Source organism: Meleagris gallopavo, chromosome 5, assembly GCF_000146605.3.
Source record: "Meleagris gallopavo isolate NT-WF06-2002-E0010 breed Aviagen turkey brand Nicholas breeding stock chromosome 5, Turkey_5.1, whole genome shotgun sequence".
In the NCBI taxonomy this organism is placed as follows: Eukaryota; Metazoa; Chordata; class Aves; order Galliformes; family Phasianidae; genus Meleagris; species Meleagris gallopavo.
In genome coordinates this window covers 14,321,516-14,339,871 of record NC_015015.2, presented here as the reverse complement: position 1 = coordinate 14,339,871, position 18,356 = coordinate 14,321,516, and the positions used below count along the sequence as shown (strand labels likewise).

At 36.2% G+C, this 18,356-nt stretch overlaps 1 protein-coding gene and 1 long non-coding RNA gene across 8 annotated transcripts in view; one reads left to right on the top strand and one right to left on the bottom strand.

Moving 5' to 3' along the window:
* Nucleotides 1-18,356, bottom strand: part of CHID1 (chitinase domain containing 1) — a 119,197-nt gene that overhangs the window by 66,360 nt on the left and 34,481 nt on the right. For all 7 annotated transcript variants that reach the window (XR_793579.3, XR_793581.3, XR_002115019.2 and 4 more), the window contains exons 9-10: nucleotides 12,877-12,978; nucleotides 10,427-10,582 (exon numbers count right to left, since the gene is read on the bottom strand). Coding sequence is in view for 1 of the 7 variants with exons in the window: in XM_003206307.4 (XP_003206355.1) it covers nucleotides 10,427-10,582; nucleotides 12,877-12,978 (258 nt within the window). In the remaining 6 variants the exon portion in view is untranslated. The remainder of the gene's footprint in view (nucleotides 1-10,426; nucleotides 10,583-12,876; nucleotides 12,979-18,356) is intronic.
* LOC109367696 lies at nucleotides 4,125-12,863 on the top strand. The gene is made up of 3 exons (XR_002115021.1): nucleotides 4,125-5,455; nucleotides 8,204-8,267; nucleotides 12,091-12,863. It is a non-coding gene; the product is annotated as an uncharacterized LOC109367696 (long non-coding RNA).

The following is an 18,356-nucleotide window of genomic DNA, read 5'->3' as shown; positions in this document are numbered from 1 at the left end:
TAATTTCATCTCAAGAAATATTCCATTACTAAACTATAGATACTAAAGAAATTAAAGCTGAAAAAACATTTTAATTGCACACTTTTCTAAACTTAAACAAGGGAGAAATGGGACAGAAGATGAATACATCAGAATCCGAGACAGATTCTGAACAGCGGTCTAAATATAAGCAGCCAAGCAGAAAATACAACCTATATTGACTAACTATTAGTCTATGGTCTTTAAGCATATTTTGGAATATAGGACACAAACTTCAAAGCCAGCTTCCCATCAGCACCACATGGACAAAAAGAATCTAAAATTTCAAATGAGAAACAATTAACATGTAAGAGCAAAGATAATCAGCTTAAGTTATGCACACTGCTGAGAAGGGAATTTTAGTGAACTTGGAGAATGTGAACAGACAAAAAAAAGCAGCTAAAAGATCACATCATTCCCTACCCAAGTACAAGATTACTGAGAAGTCTTTCTGAGCAAATTGTTTCCTCTGTTACTACAGACTCCTGCTGCTTTAATCTATCAGTTAAGGCACCTGAAGATTTTAAGCTTATGTTCCTAACACATTCCTTTCTTTCTATATATACCTTTCCATCAGTACTAACATAACATTACTTATTTTTGGAAGACATTACTGTATGTAGTAAAACATACAATCAATCTTATTATGCAGCTTGATAATGACTGTTTCACAACAAATTAATAGCAAGTGGTTTCCTTGCAAATTATGAGTGTTTACTATTAACCTTAGACAAATTGATGTTTCAGTACCAGACCCTCAAATTAAAAAACAAAACAAAGCCCAAATACATTGAACAAATAAAGAAGCAAATGGATTTTTCAATTTTTCTTAATGCAGTTGCTAAATAAACGCTGCCAGTCAGCTACAGAGCTCCAGGCATATCTTATGCTTAATATTGCCTTTATGGATTTACTCAAGGATGACTCTGGGGGTATGGAGCAAGGAGAAAACACTTCATTTTTGTAGAGGTTTTCAGATCTGATTGAAATTTATTGATGGGGTTCTCTGTAAGCTTGACGCTTTACTGCTAGTGGTGCAGGGCTTTTTTGTTCTATCTGGGGATAAATCTAAACTAAATACAATATTTCTCAAGTATCTTAGTTTCTCCCGACCTAAATTCTAATTGATTTTCTTAAGATAAAGTTGTTTTTCAGTTGAGATTTTCCATCAGCTTTCTTTCATCACTAGATTTGTGCAGATGTATTAAAAGAACAACTAAAATATACCTGAGAATAATCCTTTCTAAATCAGAAAAGAATCACGTACATACTGCCTCGACACACTCTTAAAAGGAAGCGCTCTTGCCTTTATTAATTCATGGTTCTAAAAATCTTTTAACTGGTATCTTTGATATCCATTTTGTACATATAGATGTTTATAATAATAGTTTCCAAAGTCAAAAGTGATATGAGTGATAAGCAATTTACTATTCATCTTTAACTATTTTACCTAGTCTCATGTGCTCTAACTTATATTCCCAAGAAACAGATGAGTGAGAAAAAGAGGACAGAAACAAAACCAGGGTAAACTCAACACTTGAGAATGTCTGGACTTAATGTCAACAAAATACAATTAAAGAATTACAGCAATCCCAGTGCAGAAGAAACTAGATTTTAAGTTGGTAACTAAGCAGTTGTCAAGGGGATATGATGGGACACCCTCATCATATTTTTAACTGAACATTTAATTGTTAAATGGTCTCCAAGATGTTTTTACCACATCATGTACTCATTCACTGGATAATGTGGGCTCAAGAACACCAGTTTGCAATGAGGATATTACTTTCACAGGTTTGGTGACCAAAGGTCTTGCTTAGGATTGTTGTCTCATCGATTTCTCTCTACGCACACTCATAATTCAAGATGCTAAAATCTAGGGTCGATTTCACAGATTGCTATTGCCAATGCAAATCACAACTTTTCACTCATATTGTCCATATTAAAATATATTCCACTTCATACAGAGTTTTCTCAAACTGTCTAGTGCTTTATTACTATAAAATGAGGAATACAGTGGAATAACTATACCTAAATTCATTAAAACTAATTCAAAGCAGTGAAAGAATAAGATAGCTTCATTGACTTCTACCTTTTCAGGTTTATAGCTCCAAGTGAACATCATATTAAGCATATTAACACACAACTCAGTTGGAACCACCATAGGAAAATAAATCTCTAGGACTCAGTCAGCATTTACTTAGGCTACTGATGACTCAAGGAAGTTTTGCTTTTACTCAAACACAAAAAAATTACCTCGTAAAACAGCAACATCTCTAAATTTTGGTAAGTACAAGGAAACACTAATGATAAGATGAGTTGAAACACTGTAGTAGATAATTCACTCTTGCATTGAAAATTGCAAGCACCGCCTGCCTCTATCACCCCAACCAGTATTTGAGGGCAGCAGGTGTACCTTCCAGTCTTTGACTCCATGTTACCTCTCTCGCCTGGCTGATGTCCTCAAACACAAATGGGGCGTGCACATACCTGCTCTAAGCCTGGCAATGCAGATATTTTGAACTGCATGTGAAATAAAATTCTGGAGAAATTTTCTTTCTCCTCTCCAACCACAGGGGCTGGTGAATAAAAAAAAAAGAAAGCTGAAGTTATTTGTAAAAGTTGGGATTTGTGGAGAGATTTTAAGGTTTTCAAAGACAGTTTCCTTCTGAAATAGATAGTGAAAGCTACACGTAAGTTAATTATGAAAATGACTACATTAAATGGTAAGAAACTAGCAACAACTCAGGATTTACAGATATACTTAGGGCATAATCTTGTAGATTTCATTCAGCTTCAAAACAGTGCATTTGTAGTAATCTTTTTAATAGTACTTATCTTTCTAAAAGGCAATGAAGAATCAGAGTCTACCTTGATTTCTATCTTAGCCATGAACAATACTATGTTCCAGTAGCATTTTTGAAATATACATCTCATATTTTTAGCACACAAAATCCAAAACTGATTTAGAATTTGTTACTCAGCATTCCTAGACCCATTTTTCTAAAACAATCACAAAAACATTCAGTGGTGGGGAAAAAGAAAATCACCTTCTACTTCCCTGTACTAATAACATAGAGAAATGTCTCAAGAAAATGTGAAGAAAATATTCATTGCGTCTTTTACAGCTACTGAACGCTATCAGTAGAAACCTCGTTCAATCACCCGCTGTATAACTCAAGTGTAAACAAGTTGCTCACACAAATCAAAAGCTGTTAATGTTGTGGAACACACTTGCACTTCTATTATTTCAAAGGCTCTGGAGCTATATGCTTCATTATTATTTTCTGTAAGTATTACTTGAAGCGTATTCAAAACCTTGCATATTTCACAGGCTGGCTCTTGACTCGCTTACTGAGTCCTTCCATCAGAAACTGGATCATAGAATCATATCACAGAATGGCCTGGGTTGAAAAGGACTACAATGATCATCTAGTTCCAACCCCCTGCTATGTGCAGGGTCGCCAACCACCAGACCAGGCTGCCCAGAGCCACATCCAAGCCTGGCCTTGAATGCCTCCAGGGATGGGGCATCCACAGCCTCCTTGGGCAACCTGTTCCAGTGCCTCACCACCCTCTGTGTGAAAAACTTCCTCCTAATATCTAACCTAAACCTCCCCTGTCTCAATTTAAAAATAGTTCTGTGCACTTTGTCACTGTGGTATCTACCTTCTCCAAAATCATGCATAATAAACACACACATTTCTTCTTGCCTTTCAAAATAACCATGCACAAAAACACAGAGAACCTTTAGAAATGTCTGGCTTTCCTTGTTTTGTTTTTTAAACATTAATTCTTCCACTGCCTTATGCAAAAAAGTCATCAATTTTTTTTGTAATATTACTGCATGTGGTAATTCTGCTGTTTAAAAACCTGTCAAAAGGAAAAGAGGCACTCAGACTTTATGATTCTGTACATCAATTTTTAGTACAAATCAGGACTGAGCTTTGAAAATAAACTCTAACAACACTGTAACGCATCATGAAGCAGTCTCAGTGCAAATGGATTGTTTTCTGGATGACACAACACAATACAACACACTAATTGCTAATGTGTTTCAGTCTAGAGGAACAGACTACAGATAGTCCAAAGAAAAAGTACAAAAAAAAAAAAAAAAGACCTTTTTCACAGGAAAAAGTCAGAAATGCTCCCAATATAGAAATAAGACAGAGAGATCCAACTGTCTACAGCCAGCACCCCAGGCCATGCGCCCCTATCAGTGGAGGCTAGGTCTCAAGGTGACCAATAAGCCTCATCCAAGCTGCCGTTTGTTGGCCTAAAAAGAGAAGAACTCTGCAGAAAGGTTTGGATTCTGAAGACACAGAAATTTATTCTGCATAGTGTATTTAGTCAGCTCTGCAACTTCCTCTAGCCTAAATTGTATAAAGATATTAATCATATACAGGAGGCCCTTTTCACCACCCCAACCAATTTGCAATGGTACTGAATATGGGAAGTGTCTTGAAGTGTCTTATGGGGACAGTCAATACCAGACAAAAATTAATAATTATCCTTTCAGCATTGAGCATGATAGAGGATGGGGCAACTGGGAGTTAAGGGCTAATAGCAGAGCAATCTGGACGCACAGATGGTGCTACTTGTTCTATCTTGTCTGTTAATCATCATATATTTAAAGAGATTCAGTCAGTGCTGGAAGTGTTTTTAGGTTCATCACTAGTGATCTCACAAGCCCAAATAAAGCTTCCAAAGCAACGAGCTTTTTTCGCTTTACTGTACACTGGGTGCATACACCCACATGCAGATCTGTAAATGCAAGTCAAATTTAACTCACAGTAAAGTCTTCTGGTTCCTATTTGTTTGCTTTAGACCACAGAAGTATTTTTCCCAATTCCATCATGCTATCTTCTAATGGTTCAAATACGAGAGAGCAAAGAAATAATTATATCATTATAATTTTGTCAACACTTGAGTATCTAAATATTGCCTGTAGCAAGCAAATTTAACACTAAATAAAGAATCCTCAGAGAAAGAGAGGAGCGCATTTCACAGCAATATGCTCAACATTTAAATTGTACATCACAACTGACTTTTTGTTTTTTAAACAGATACATATTCGTCCATAACCAATGTGTCATAATACAATGGAACCTCAGATCTAATGATTTGACTAATAAATACAAGCCACCTTTCCAACATTTCTGAACAAACAAGGAATGCGTTTTTACGTTAAAAAAACAATTGTAGCAACTTAGTATTTAAGGTAGTTGTAGCAGAAATGCTAAGTTAAGACTTGAACCAGTGACTGAGCAGCTGGTGGGAAGGCAGGGCCGACCCAGGGGAGCTCAGGTGTATGCAATGCATCTGAGTGACTGGAAGAGGTGGAATCAGGATCCGCCTCATCCCAGACTTCATTTAAGAGTTGGCAGAGGAGACAAGGAGAACTTTCTGGGGACCCCTGACCATCTGAGGCTTTCCAAAGGTACGTCATGTCCTTTCTTTATTTCTGTCTCTATAGCTAGTACATTTTAGCAAGTTCTTCCTTGCTGCAGCCTAGGGCCTTGCTACTCTGCTGTTATTGTTGTGTTTTCCATTGCACTGCAATCATGTTTACCACTTGGACAAGCTGACATATAATGATTTCATCTCATAAAGTGTTCTAATTTATCTGCATTAATTCACCTTCCCTTCCTAAGGGGAGGAAGAGACATCCATGCAATGTATAACAGCCAAGCGTAACAGAGTGTCGCAGTGGAAATTTAATAGAATAAATCTCTTGAAATACTCCTGAATTATTTAGACAGTTCTAGTATAGAAATAACTTTTTTCCAATGCCAAGTCCAACTCTAATTTCCTTCTATCATGCTACAGATTGCCCCAGCACTACGATTTAGGAAAGAACTTATACACTTCTCCACTTTGTTGGAGAGACTGTTAACAGATCAAGAGGACGTTCAATCCCACAGGGCTAACTGGAACATCAGTTAATTTGAAATATTTGTAACTGCCTGAAGTTACATAAACTATGAGTAAAACAGATTAAATCAAGAGACAAAGTTCTGATGCAAGGAGGTAGTAGTTGTTCTGAGAGAATTACAGCAGGAAGATAAATGTTGTAAAAACCTTGAAAAGTTTGAAGAGTGACAGCCTCCCTTAAATATGTTTTTTGTTACCTTCTATGAGAAAGTCACTGTTGACCCAAATCTTCTTAAGTTGTTGCTAAGAAATTGCTGCTAATAAAAAACAGTAATTCAGGGCAAAAAGCTCATCTCTAACTGTTTAGAAGTACTACTTTTTATTACTTGCTATTTAGAGAATGGAAGGCAGCCAATAAAATTCTCAATAGAGCTCAACATCCTCACATAGCAAGTCATCTTATTTTCCATCTCTAAATAGCACAATGTGTTGTCAAATTAGTTTCTCCCTTGCTTTCACTGGCAATTTATTATATCAATCTTCTTAAGTATTTAAAAATTAACATAAAAATCCCTATTCAGATTCCTTTAAATAAAAGCTGAGCACAGACAGCATTGTCTCACAACAATGGAGTTATTCACATATCTACTTTCAACAGCTACATTTGGAACAAAAGCAGCCTGAATGCAGGATATATTTTTAAGTTATCTACAGCCAGGTAGAACGGAGAGGTATCTTCCCTCTTGCAGCACTATACAAAAAAAGGACATAGTATCTTTAATAGATAAGACTTCGCAGGGGTGTGCTCAATAACTATGGCTGACTTATTAAATATAAGAGATACCACTGCCATGTGACACATGTCACAGCTACCACCAGACCTTATCAGCTCCCATTTTGTCCAGGTCATAAAGGCTGTGTATTTTAGATGGCATGGGATGGATAACACCACTGCATCGTTGTATAACCTCCCATGAGAAAACAATGGGTATTATTGCAATTGAAATGCAATACCCCAATGATTAAGACAGATTCTGAAGAGCAGATAGCTAAAGAGGGGGAAAAATTATAGGAAGGTAGAAGTTTGTGAGATTAAGGGGCTTGCTGACCTAATACAGGTATCAAAAAACTCCTGTTTAAAGATTCTGCAGGAAAGCTAAACAATTTTAGCTTTGGGAGAGAGTGAAGAATTATTTATCCAAGATGTATGCTTTTGAGGTAAAGAAGAAATATTGTCAGGATGCAGTACCAGTAGAGGACAGACTGGAACAAACTGATCATTAGAGTAGCAAGTCAACCACATCAGCTTATGTTCTGACAGGATTTTAATGTGATGCTAAGTTTTAATGTATCTTAGCAGTTCAGACACCTGATTCTTGATAGCCAGAGGGCAGTAAACATTGCCAGAAGGACTGGAGATGATATGGGGAATCACAAGCATACAACCTTTATTCCAGTTTATCATTTTGTACACACTACATCAGAACTAAATATACATGGGAATGTAGCTTCCCTGCAGCTAAACTGCAGTGGTACTTGTTAGATTAAAGCATAAAAATGTGCTACGATCTCCAAGACAAACCTCATTGTATTAACAAACACCACTGGTGAATGAGCTGCAAGTCAAAGATCAACACATTGTTATGGCAAAAAAATAAGCAATAGTTCCTGCTGTAACAACTCTCAAAGACAAACTACATTGTGCTGTCAAAGAAAAATTGTTTTCTTGTCATTTACTTCTGATTTTTATACATGGACACACAAAACAAGCATACTGCTTTCTATAGTGTGTATGCAGAAAAGGATATTATACAGGAAGGTTCTATAATTTTTCAACAAAATAACCAAGCAGTTTCAAAATGTATTCTGCATGAAAAAACAGAGCTATAGAAATAGAAATTCTATTGAAAATTATTTTTATTTACTTAAAAAAAAAATTACAGTGAACTTAATCTGTCTGCATTCAGACCTCCTCCTATCCTGAAGAAAAAACAGAAACTACGAGACCAGCAAAGGTTTCTGCACTTTCTGCGTGTAATTTTGTTTAAGCTATCTGCGTGTAATTTCATGTATAGGGTATAATAACAATTTTAAGTATTGGCCTGTTGAAGATCTGTATGTGCAATAAATCTCACATGCAAAAGCCTGAAGAAATGTCTACAGTGACAAAGCTGATACCTCCATTCAGCACTTAGCTGAAGAATTGTTTTATTTTTAGTCTTATTAATAGTTCTTTATCTTAACGTCACTACCACTACAACATACTAAGGGTGCCTTAAAGAAGCACAGGCTCTAATCTTCGCACTTTCTACAGATCATGAATAACACCTGAATTAGTCACCATCAAAGTAGAAGCTCAAATTCACTAAGGAGCAAAGGTAAGGAAGATAAAATAATGAAGTCACCCATTTCTCCACTGAAAGTCTATTTCTTTTTTATATTGCATGAAGCAGATACAGAATGAGAAAATAGGATAATGCCTCAGCTGCGTGTTATTTAGAGACAGAAAAAATATTTAGTTGAAATATTTTTAATGGAATAAGAAGGAAGTCTTTTTTTTTTTTTTGAGGGATGGAGGGAGAAAGAGGGCCTCTGATAAGCTAAGCCCATTGTGGGGTTCCATTGGGTGCAGTACTGATAGTTTTCAAAGACTCACAGACACTAGAAACTAAGACTTCCTTACAATCCTCCTTTACCAATTAAGAGGCAGGAATTTTATTCCACAGCAATAACTCCTTTTTTCTCTGCTTCAATTCAGAAGCTTGGTCTACTTCAAAACTGTTTTCATTAAACCTGTTTTATTGTTAAATTACTTAACACAATTTAAAGGCTAATACATAAGTGTGCATGCTCAAAATACATTTCTGGAAAAACAAAAGTTAAAAACAGACAAGTATTTAATAGGTAGGGCAGTATAGAGAAAACTAACCTATTTCATGTAGAAATTCAGACTGATTTTTAAACTTAAGAGACTTTGTCCAAAACATTGCTTGTGGTGGATATACATAAAGTGTCAGTCTCGTGGTCTGCCAAAAAAAAAATGTGAACAGGACCACTCTTACATAAAACTGTTTCATATTATGTACCAGTGCCCTACATGCAGCTAAACGTGCTTTTGGATTAGAATGTGGTTAATCATAGATGACTATTAGCCAGGAGACTTTTTTGTCATAAATTAAAAACCAATACAAATTAATCCTATAATATAGTCCAGAGTAGTCTATGAAACCACAATAGTGTGCAGTATGTTTTCAAAAGAAAACTTCACTGCAAAAGCTGTGGTTCAGTAAAGGCCAAGATCCTATTTTGCTAGATAATGCAACAATTCTGCCTTGCAAAAGGACGGCAAAGCTACATTAATTGTGCTGAGCTTATGCAATTATGACTGCAAATCAACAAAGCTTTGAATACTTAATTTTATTTCTGCCTAATCACTACAACTAACTACAAAGAAGCCATTCTGATATACTTTCTGTACACTTTCCACTGTAGACAGTGGTTTTTTCCCCTCATGTTGCAGTCATTTTCTATTACCCAGAAATTTGGACAATTTTGCAAAGTAAAAATTAATTGTGTCTATAGGATTATAGCAGAGCAAATGGCCCTGGTAAAGCATGAAGGCATCGGAGGCAAATTAAATGACAACAAAAATGTTTGTGTAACCAAAGGCATGAACATTTTATCTTATACAGTCTATTCCTTAATATTTCAGTGCCTAATTTTTTTTAACTACATTTAACTGTATGGGTGTAATGCACCTTGTAATCTATGAGCAAAAATCAGAATAGTCGCCTTGTGCGCTTCAAGGCTTGGTTTTATTTTATAAATTAATGTCAAACTTCTGAAAAAGCCTGATTTTTTTATTTATTTTTTTTTCCCTGCCAAATTCATACTGGTTTTATTGCTTTGTCTTCTGGCTTGATGCACTGTACCCCTACCGTGTTTCTGTGAAGCTGCTTATTATACGTGGCTATTACCCAAAACTAAAACAACCATTATCTTTGGAGAATCAATATAAAATTTCAGGCTATCTTTCAAATACATCCCTTTATCATCTGATGGATTTTTGTCTCCAGGTGGGCTTACTAAAGCTTTTTTTACTCAAAAGAAATTTGGAGGCCTGTTGCTGTTTGACACTAGTATCAAATTTGAAAGTAATAGGTAACAACTTCAGGAACTGAGAGATAAGAATCAGTAGGTCAACTAAATGAAACCCAAAATGATATAGAGCATAAAAAATAAAGCAAAACACTAACAGAAAGATGACAAACCACATGTATAACACGGGTAGAGGAAGGAGAGAAAATTACACAACCATTTTTCCTATCAGTGTTCTAACAGAATACCTGTGCCATCTATCTGCACTTCTGTACAGAAAACAACTGATCTTACTTTGTAATCAGTGAGCCACTTTCTCATACATAGGTTTATCACTTTTGCCATTTCTATGTTATCAACACATCCATACTTTTACACATAAATGATTATAAATTTCCAAGTTTGTGAGAACATAAGACTTTTCTGGATAGTACTTTACCTGGTACCGAGGATTGGCTCCCCCAAGGCTCCCAAAGCAGAATAGTCCATGCCATAGAAATTCAGCCCTAGAAGTATTTTATTTCTCCATTTTGAATCAGGATCCAATACTTGAATACAGGCTCGTACCCAGGGCAGTGGAGAATTTGGACCAGGTCTGTTGAGTTAGTAAAAAATCAAACAAGCTGTGAGAGAAAGTACACATCTGCCCTCATTAGCCTTTTCTTTTGGACTAGTGTAAATTGTGAAGAGGAAACTATGGTACACAAAAAAACAGTGAAGGTTAATCTACAATCCTACAAAGGTTCCATGCATGTTCCTAGATGGCTTGAACTACTGATGCACAGAGGGTGCTTGCCCCACTCAGCTTGGTAATTCACTTCTGTGGTGAAGAGACATGAAACTTTTTACCGTTGGTTTCCACCTAGCATGTTTTCTCTATCATGGAGCTTTGCACACTGCCCACAAAACATTTCAGAAATCTGTACAACTTCAGTTTTTTCCAGTACCATATTAATGCTGTGTTGTACTGTACGCTAGCATAACACACTGGAACAAAATCTACCATTTACTTGTAGAAAGATCTATAAAAGCAATGACTGGTAAGCAATACAGGTTTCAGTGACTGCTTAAGGTTTGTATGCTACTTCTGCTTGAAACCCTAAACAGATAATTGCCTGCTAACAACAAAAAGCTACATGAATGAAAAAGTGTAGCACTAGAATACTCAGAGTAGTTGAACTGTCCTATATGCAGTATCAGGATTTCAGGCTAATTTGCTTCCTAGCTCATCAGGGACAATAGCAACAAGTTTTACTACAAAAATTCGATGACATGATAAAAGTAAAAGCATGTTCTAGTCTTATAACTATAAACATCATCTAGTTTGCTAATTATCTGCCTCAAAGCCTTTAGGATATCAGTGACCTTAAAAACCATGTGCTAACAGTACAGAAATTTTGCTGTATGTGTTATCTTGCATTTAAAATACTCAAACCAATCAAAGTTAATTCAAAAGAAGATGATCTGAACTATTTTTTTGAAATCCTTTCTCAGAAATTTTATTTCTCAGAAAATGTATTTTGAACACAATGGGTGTGTTAACTGAAGACAGTCTTCCTCACATGCTGAAGTACAAAAAAAAACACCCAGCTCCAAGCCAGATCTAAGTAGCTTAATGTAGTAGTGGAAGTATTAAAATGAGACTGTGCCATAATAGATCTTGTGATTTTAACATATCATAAAGTGTGGTGAAGCTTCACCATAGAAGAAAGATGGTAGCATACAGTATAATGTGTATCTCTAAATGCATCCGGGGTTCTACATAGGTTTGAAAAGTCTATATGAAAGTCCTTAGCATCTCATCTTCATAGAGGTCAGATTTACATAGAGGAAAGCTACAATGGTTATCTCTATGCTGCATAGTTCAGCAGAAGAGAAGAACAAATAACCGTTTTAATTTCAAATATGTTCCTTTTCCCTAGGGTGCTAGGCTTGATGATCTAGAAAAAGGGTCTGGGGAAAGAGATAAGAGATAGGTAAGCTTAATAGAAAAGAACTTCAGTCTCTTCAGAAATAAACCTGTGTAGACACTATCAAAATGCTAGAATGCTATAGGTGGCAGAGGTCTTAATGATGTAATATATGCATTTCTACATCTGCCAGCTTACCACAAATGTTAACCGTAGACAACCATACTGAAGCAAGATAAATTGAATCACCCTGGAAGTCAAAGAGCATGTCTTTATCTGCAATTTGGAGATGAAATGAACCACACTTCTGGAGAATGATGATGTTAAAAGTCTGAGTTTAAGGATCTCTCAACTTGATTGCTGTTCTACTTCAAAGACATAAAAATCCTAAGTTCCTGAAAATGAATATTCACGTGCAAGAGTGGAGTTTTGTGTTGCTTTTCATGTAGATAAGTTGGTTCATTGAGTTGCTGCACAACAGCTGCAGAAGTACAAAGAAGGGACTAGTGGAGGAACATAAAAACATGTTTAACCATGATCACATCAGCAGTGCTGTCAAAACACAGTCTGCTGTCTCATGAGGAATCAGACAAGTGAGTTGTCAATTGTGCTTTAAAGCTTTTCTTTCCAGTGACATGTACTGGATTATTCTGTACCATTGTGCAAAACTGTGTCAAATAACTAAAAGTGAAAAGTTCACCTGTAAACGAGTGTCACAGTACCAATAAAAGAAGAATTATTTAGCTCAGGTGCAAAGCCTTCTAAAATACTGTGTGCCAAATCTTCACTGCAGCTAAATCCAAATTATTGCTGGTTCAATTCTAATTACTAATCCAAAACTGTAGTATCTGATACAGTCAATACACATTATCCGCTCTGTGAAAATTTAAAAAATGACAAACCTCAAGTTGTAGATTTCATAAGGGCATAAATAGGAATCAGTTACTTCAGTTTTTTGTTTTTCTAGTGTTAGTCTTACCTTTGTGGTGTTGAATAGTCATATGTCATGAGACTGAAGCTGTCTACTGCTGAGGCCAACTGATCAAATTCTTTCTTTGTGAACATTCCCGGCTGGTTAGTCCTTTAAAACAAATTTAAAAAACAAATTAAATTTTTTTTAAAAAAAAAACAACACACCAGAAAGAAAAGTTATTTTCACAACCTGGCTGACATCCCTGCCCACAGCGCGTGGGTTGGAACTAGGTGACCTTTAAGATCCCTTCAAACCACAATCATTCTGTGATTCTATGAAATTGAATGAACCCATTCTGCCCTCAGTTTGAGGAAATTCCACTCCATGACCTTCATCACACAAAAGTTTAGCTATGCCTTTAGTATACCGTTGTATGAATTCTTATCCTCCCCTGACTATTTATTTTAATTAAAAACAAATAACTTTATTCATTGTTTACAAAATCTAGCTTCAAGAGATGAGAGGGTGTATTTTTGACAGTTTTGCAAAGTCAAACATTTGACTTTCTTCAACCATTCAACCCAAGCAATTACTGCACACAAGTTCTGAGTATGTTTCAAAAAGAATTCAAAACATCAAACTAGCAGTGCACAAAAGGAAGCCTTAAGCACATGACAGAGATGCAAGGAGATCACTGTCCTCGGCCAGAGGGCTCTGAGGCACAGGTAGAGAAGCTGTGTATTATCCTAAATAGCCTGGGAGAGTAAGGTTTGCAGGGGAACCCTACAAAGAAAAAAGTAGTTTAACAGCTACAGCCACTTCTATAGGAATGCGTGAGGTTACACTTGAGAACAGAGGGGAAGATACTGAAGACTTTACAAGTAAGTGATATTACTTTTCCTAGAGATTAGCAGATGACTCCTATCTAGACAAAGCACAGATTAAAACCACTTATGGTCCAACTCAACTGTAAAATCCAAAAAGATGCTCAGTAACAGATGCAAGTAATAAAATGAAAAAAAAAATCACTTGTTTTGACCCTTATCGCTTTTGGATCAGTGTCTAAATTCTTCATTCAATATTATGTGCTAAATGGATCACCAGAGCATAACAGCATTCATTTATCAGTTTAAAAGGACACTTTAGGAAAGTACTTAACAGAGTACAGGTTATAAAGTGGGGCAGAATAAATCATTTAACGTATGTCATGTTATAGGTGAGTAAAGTATGAATGACATTTGCAAGACAGGTCAATGAGTGAGACCAAATACACACTGGAATATGTAACTCAAAGTTATACAAAGCATAGCGCTGCTCTAGCAGCTTCAGGTTTTCAGAACCAGTGATACACTTGTCACATTAAAAAGAAATTCCAACCTTTTCTTTCGAGGTTTTAACAAATTAAAATAAATGTTCACTTCTGGAACCCATTTCTGGACCCTAATTTTTTGGATAGTTATCTGCTTGTGATTTGCTGCGACTGCAAGCTACAGCTGTTTTCCAAAATAAAGAAAATGAAGGACATTTTTGAAATAATGTCATGGCAACCTGGATGCCTGCAGGCAATGCAATTCCCCAATGAAAACCCCAACAAAACACATTTTCAGTAAATTGATTTTGATTACTCATGACAGGAAAAGCATAAAAAGTAATTATAATGTGCATTAGATATTATAGTGAGTTAGATTGCATTATAGATTAAGCTGGGTAGTATTTTAATGAAACTTGGGTGTAGAGGGCAAGTAATTTATCCACTTTTCATATGTATTGTCAAGGAACGTGGAAAAAATTGAGGTTAAAATGGATATAGTCATAATTTTCTGCAAAGTAAGCTTGTAACCAAACTATTTTAACTACAAAGGAAATCCATTTGAGAAAAAGGGCATAAATTTCCAACTTAGAATAAATCTGTCAGGAAGGAAGATGCTTTGCCCTTTCATAGATGGTGTTTAAAAAAGTACCTAAGGATAAAAACAGGTATTTTTGTATAGCTACTATTCTTATTTAAGGTTTTCCAAACACTAAATTAATCCTAACTTAAAGGCAGATATGTTCTACTGGGTACACCATTGAGAAAACCACCACAAAGAAATTCAAGAGACTCTGCACAGAAAATACAACGGAAGTTCATGAGAGAAAAAGTTTTTAATGTAACCCAAATGTCCGTCATCCTTTTAAGCCCTAAATATCATTTCCAAAATACTCAGCAAAGTGGCAGAGTCCATCAGCACTTACTTACAGTGTATAAGATACATACTAAGGATACCTGGTTATTGTCAGATGACTAGAACCTTGGTGATTTTTTTCTGCTTATTATCAACGCAACACAAATGCAAAGGGACAGAAGGCATATACATGAGCATGACTGGCAGGAAAAGCAGATGATTTACTGTATCTCAAAATCTCTTTGCTTGGAACTAACCCTGACCTCTGAAGTGCTTCATTTTCTTTATCTGTGAGTTCACCTGAAGATAGCACTGGATAAGATAGTGAATGTACAGGATAAGATAGTGAAGTCGTACACTAAATAGAAATCTGCTGTGTGAAAACAAACAAACAAACAAAAATGGGTCCTGCTGGTCTACAAATATACTGAAATTATGTAATGCATATTATGAATGTGAAACAATCTGGATTCAAGAAGTAAATTTAAAGCAGTATTCATAATAGCTTATAGTAAACCCTTTTTATCACTATTGTAAGATTGTTTGTGTTTTTTTGCCTGAATATCTTCTGCAAATTTCATTCACTTTCCTTAACATTCTTCTCAGATGCACTCGTGTTCTTACTTGATTCTTACATCAATTGTTCAGCATAGTTAACTAGGAAACTTAGTAACTGCTGACAATAAAACTCCAGCTACTCAGGTTTGGAATTGGCCATCTAATCAAGACTAAATTTGCATGTATGTGGACAATAACATCACAACAGACATGACTTTTACTGCACTCTGGTTACTGCAGTGAAACAACAGCAAGCCCCAAGAGCAAACAACAGAAGAAACCCCATATACTGTTACAGAATGTGCAATCATTTTTTTCACCTGGACATACTATCCTTCATGACATACAGGACATGAGCCCAGGTGCTGGATGAACTTGCCTATCTTGTCTATCCTTTTCTAGCGAACCACTGCATTATGAAGAGAAAACAAGCACTCTACTTTTTAAGCATAATGTTTAAGAGACAGAAACATTTCCAAGAGGTGACACAGTCCAATTCTTGTTTGGACTACAACACATTAATAGCTTTGCTTTAAAGCAGTCAGTTTCCTTGAGAACTGATACAGCTCCAAAGACATTAATTTTCTTAGCTAAAATACTGATTTTCCTTTTCAAACCTTGTTTCTACAACCATTCTTCCCATTTTTAGCAAAGCCACTTTTCACTTGACTAAGAAGCTGTGGCAGATTTACATTGATGGCCAGCTGAACTCCACCACAATCACTCTCTTATTCTCACTCCTCAAAATAAGAGGAGAAGAAATATGATAAGGGAGGCAGGGGGAAAGACTCACAAGTTGAGATAGTGGCTACTTGACTAAAGAGGAGAAAAGAGAAAAAAAAAACAAAAAAACAAGCAAAGGCCATGGGGAAGTAAAGAGAGAGAAAACAATTTTTCTCTACTTCCCACTAGCAAGCAATGTTCAGCCATGTCTTGATAAGCAGAGCCTTAATATGCATAGTGATTTTTCAGGAGGACAGTCATTTTCATAACAAGAATCCCCCCTTCTCTTTCTCCTTTCCCAGCTTTTATTTCTGAGTGTGATGTCTTATGGCATGGAATTAGACTCTAGGTCAGACTGGATCACCTGCCCCAGCAATGTCCTGTCCCTACCTCTTGCTCATCCCCAGACTCCCAGCTCCTGGAGGTTTGAAGAGAACCTCAGTGCTGTGCCAGCACTGCTCAGCATGAGAAAAAAACTTCAGTGGGACAGCTAGACACTGTTCTAGCTAGAAATACAGAGCACAGCATTATATGGAGCGTTCTGGGAAAACTGAACACCATCCCAGACAGACCCAGTACAGAAGCTCTTTTAAGACTCTCCATTTTCATTTGTAGGCTTCTGACACAAATTTCTTTTAGACGGTGCAGAAAAAAACAGCCATTCCCATGAGATTGTAGCTCTTATTTGCATATATTCCCTTCAGTTTGTTGGCATCTCCTGATGGCTCACTGTTCTATGCATATAAAAAAACTACGATAGTACAGTACATAAATGTCAGAGACTCAGATGAAATCTCATTTTTCTAGCCATTTCTATATACATGGCTTAGAATTTCTGTCCCTTTTGATTATGATATCCTTTTCAAACCTAAGTGCAGGGCAGCTTGTATCATAGCTTAAGAATCTCTATGACCTGCTCCTTCCAAATAGTATATGGTCATTTGTATCAAAATTCCCATTAGCGTTTTACAGATAAGTATTTCTATAGGGTTTTGACTTTGTCATCTTTCACACTGAAAGACTGGAAAAAAAAATATTTCAACCATGCAAGCCATTTCATTTACTTTCAAATGAATCTACATTTTCAATTACTTCTTGTCTCACTATGATTACTCTCAAAATGAAATAAGATAAGAAAAAAAGGTCTTGTAACTGACTGCTATTCCCTGCAAGTTTGAACTGCATTCTTGTTTGGTTACCTCACCTTCTCCCTCTCCTATAAGGGAGAGCTTTTCTTTATCCTCATGTCTCTGAATAGTCCTTCATAATAGAAAGCTGATTGATTTTCTGTTTCCTCTATACGTTTGTTTCAGAAGTCATCTGCTCAGTAATGACTTAATTCTCTTGTTGTGTGTAATTCTGTTTTCTCTGTAAACCAGCTGTTTGCAAATCTTCCCTTCTCTGCTCTTTCATCACCACAGATCTTATTAGTTTTCATAGCTCCTCACAGATAGCTGCACTGAAGTATAATGCTATTGCATTTTATGAACAGACCACTGAATTCAGTTAATGCACGATCACTGAATACAAATGCACTGGTTCTTTCTGCATCCAGCCTGTTCTACAGTAAACACGAGAAAGAGCTAAATCTCTACTCTGTGGAGCATGCAATTCTAGGCACTGATAATGAAGCAGTTAAATGAATAAACAAGTTAAAATCCTAAATCATTTTCTTCTCAGTAAAAATCCTGTTGGCAGTTTTGTTACTGCTCTGTATCATTTCAGCTTCACCAAAATCAGCTCACTGAAGTAATTCTCCTCTCTCAATATTTAAAACAAAGTTCTACACGGATCCTGGTTTCTATGGACGTTTTGCAAGTAGATTCTGTGATGTCTTATAAATGTTCCACTACAATGCCCTCCCATTGCTTGGTTTTGAGGAAGTAGATGCTAATTCTATGAAGTGGCAGGGATGTGACTACAAAACTATTCCTCTGTCCACTTTGTCTGAAACTGGTCAAATACTAAATAAGCTTCTGCAGAGGAATGAAGAACAGAACAGATAAAGCTTAGAGACACCTTGTTTTCTGTGAAATCAGGATAAAACCAGAATTAATCTGTGCCTGCAATAGTATTGGATGAAGCAGGCAAGTCAACAAC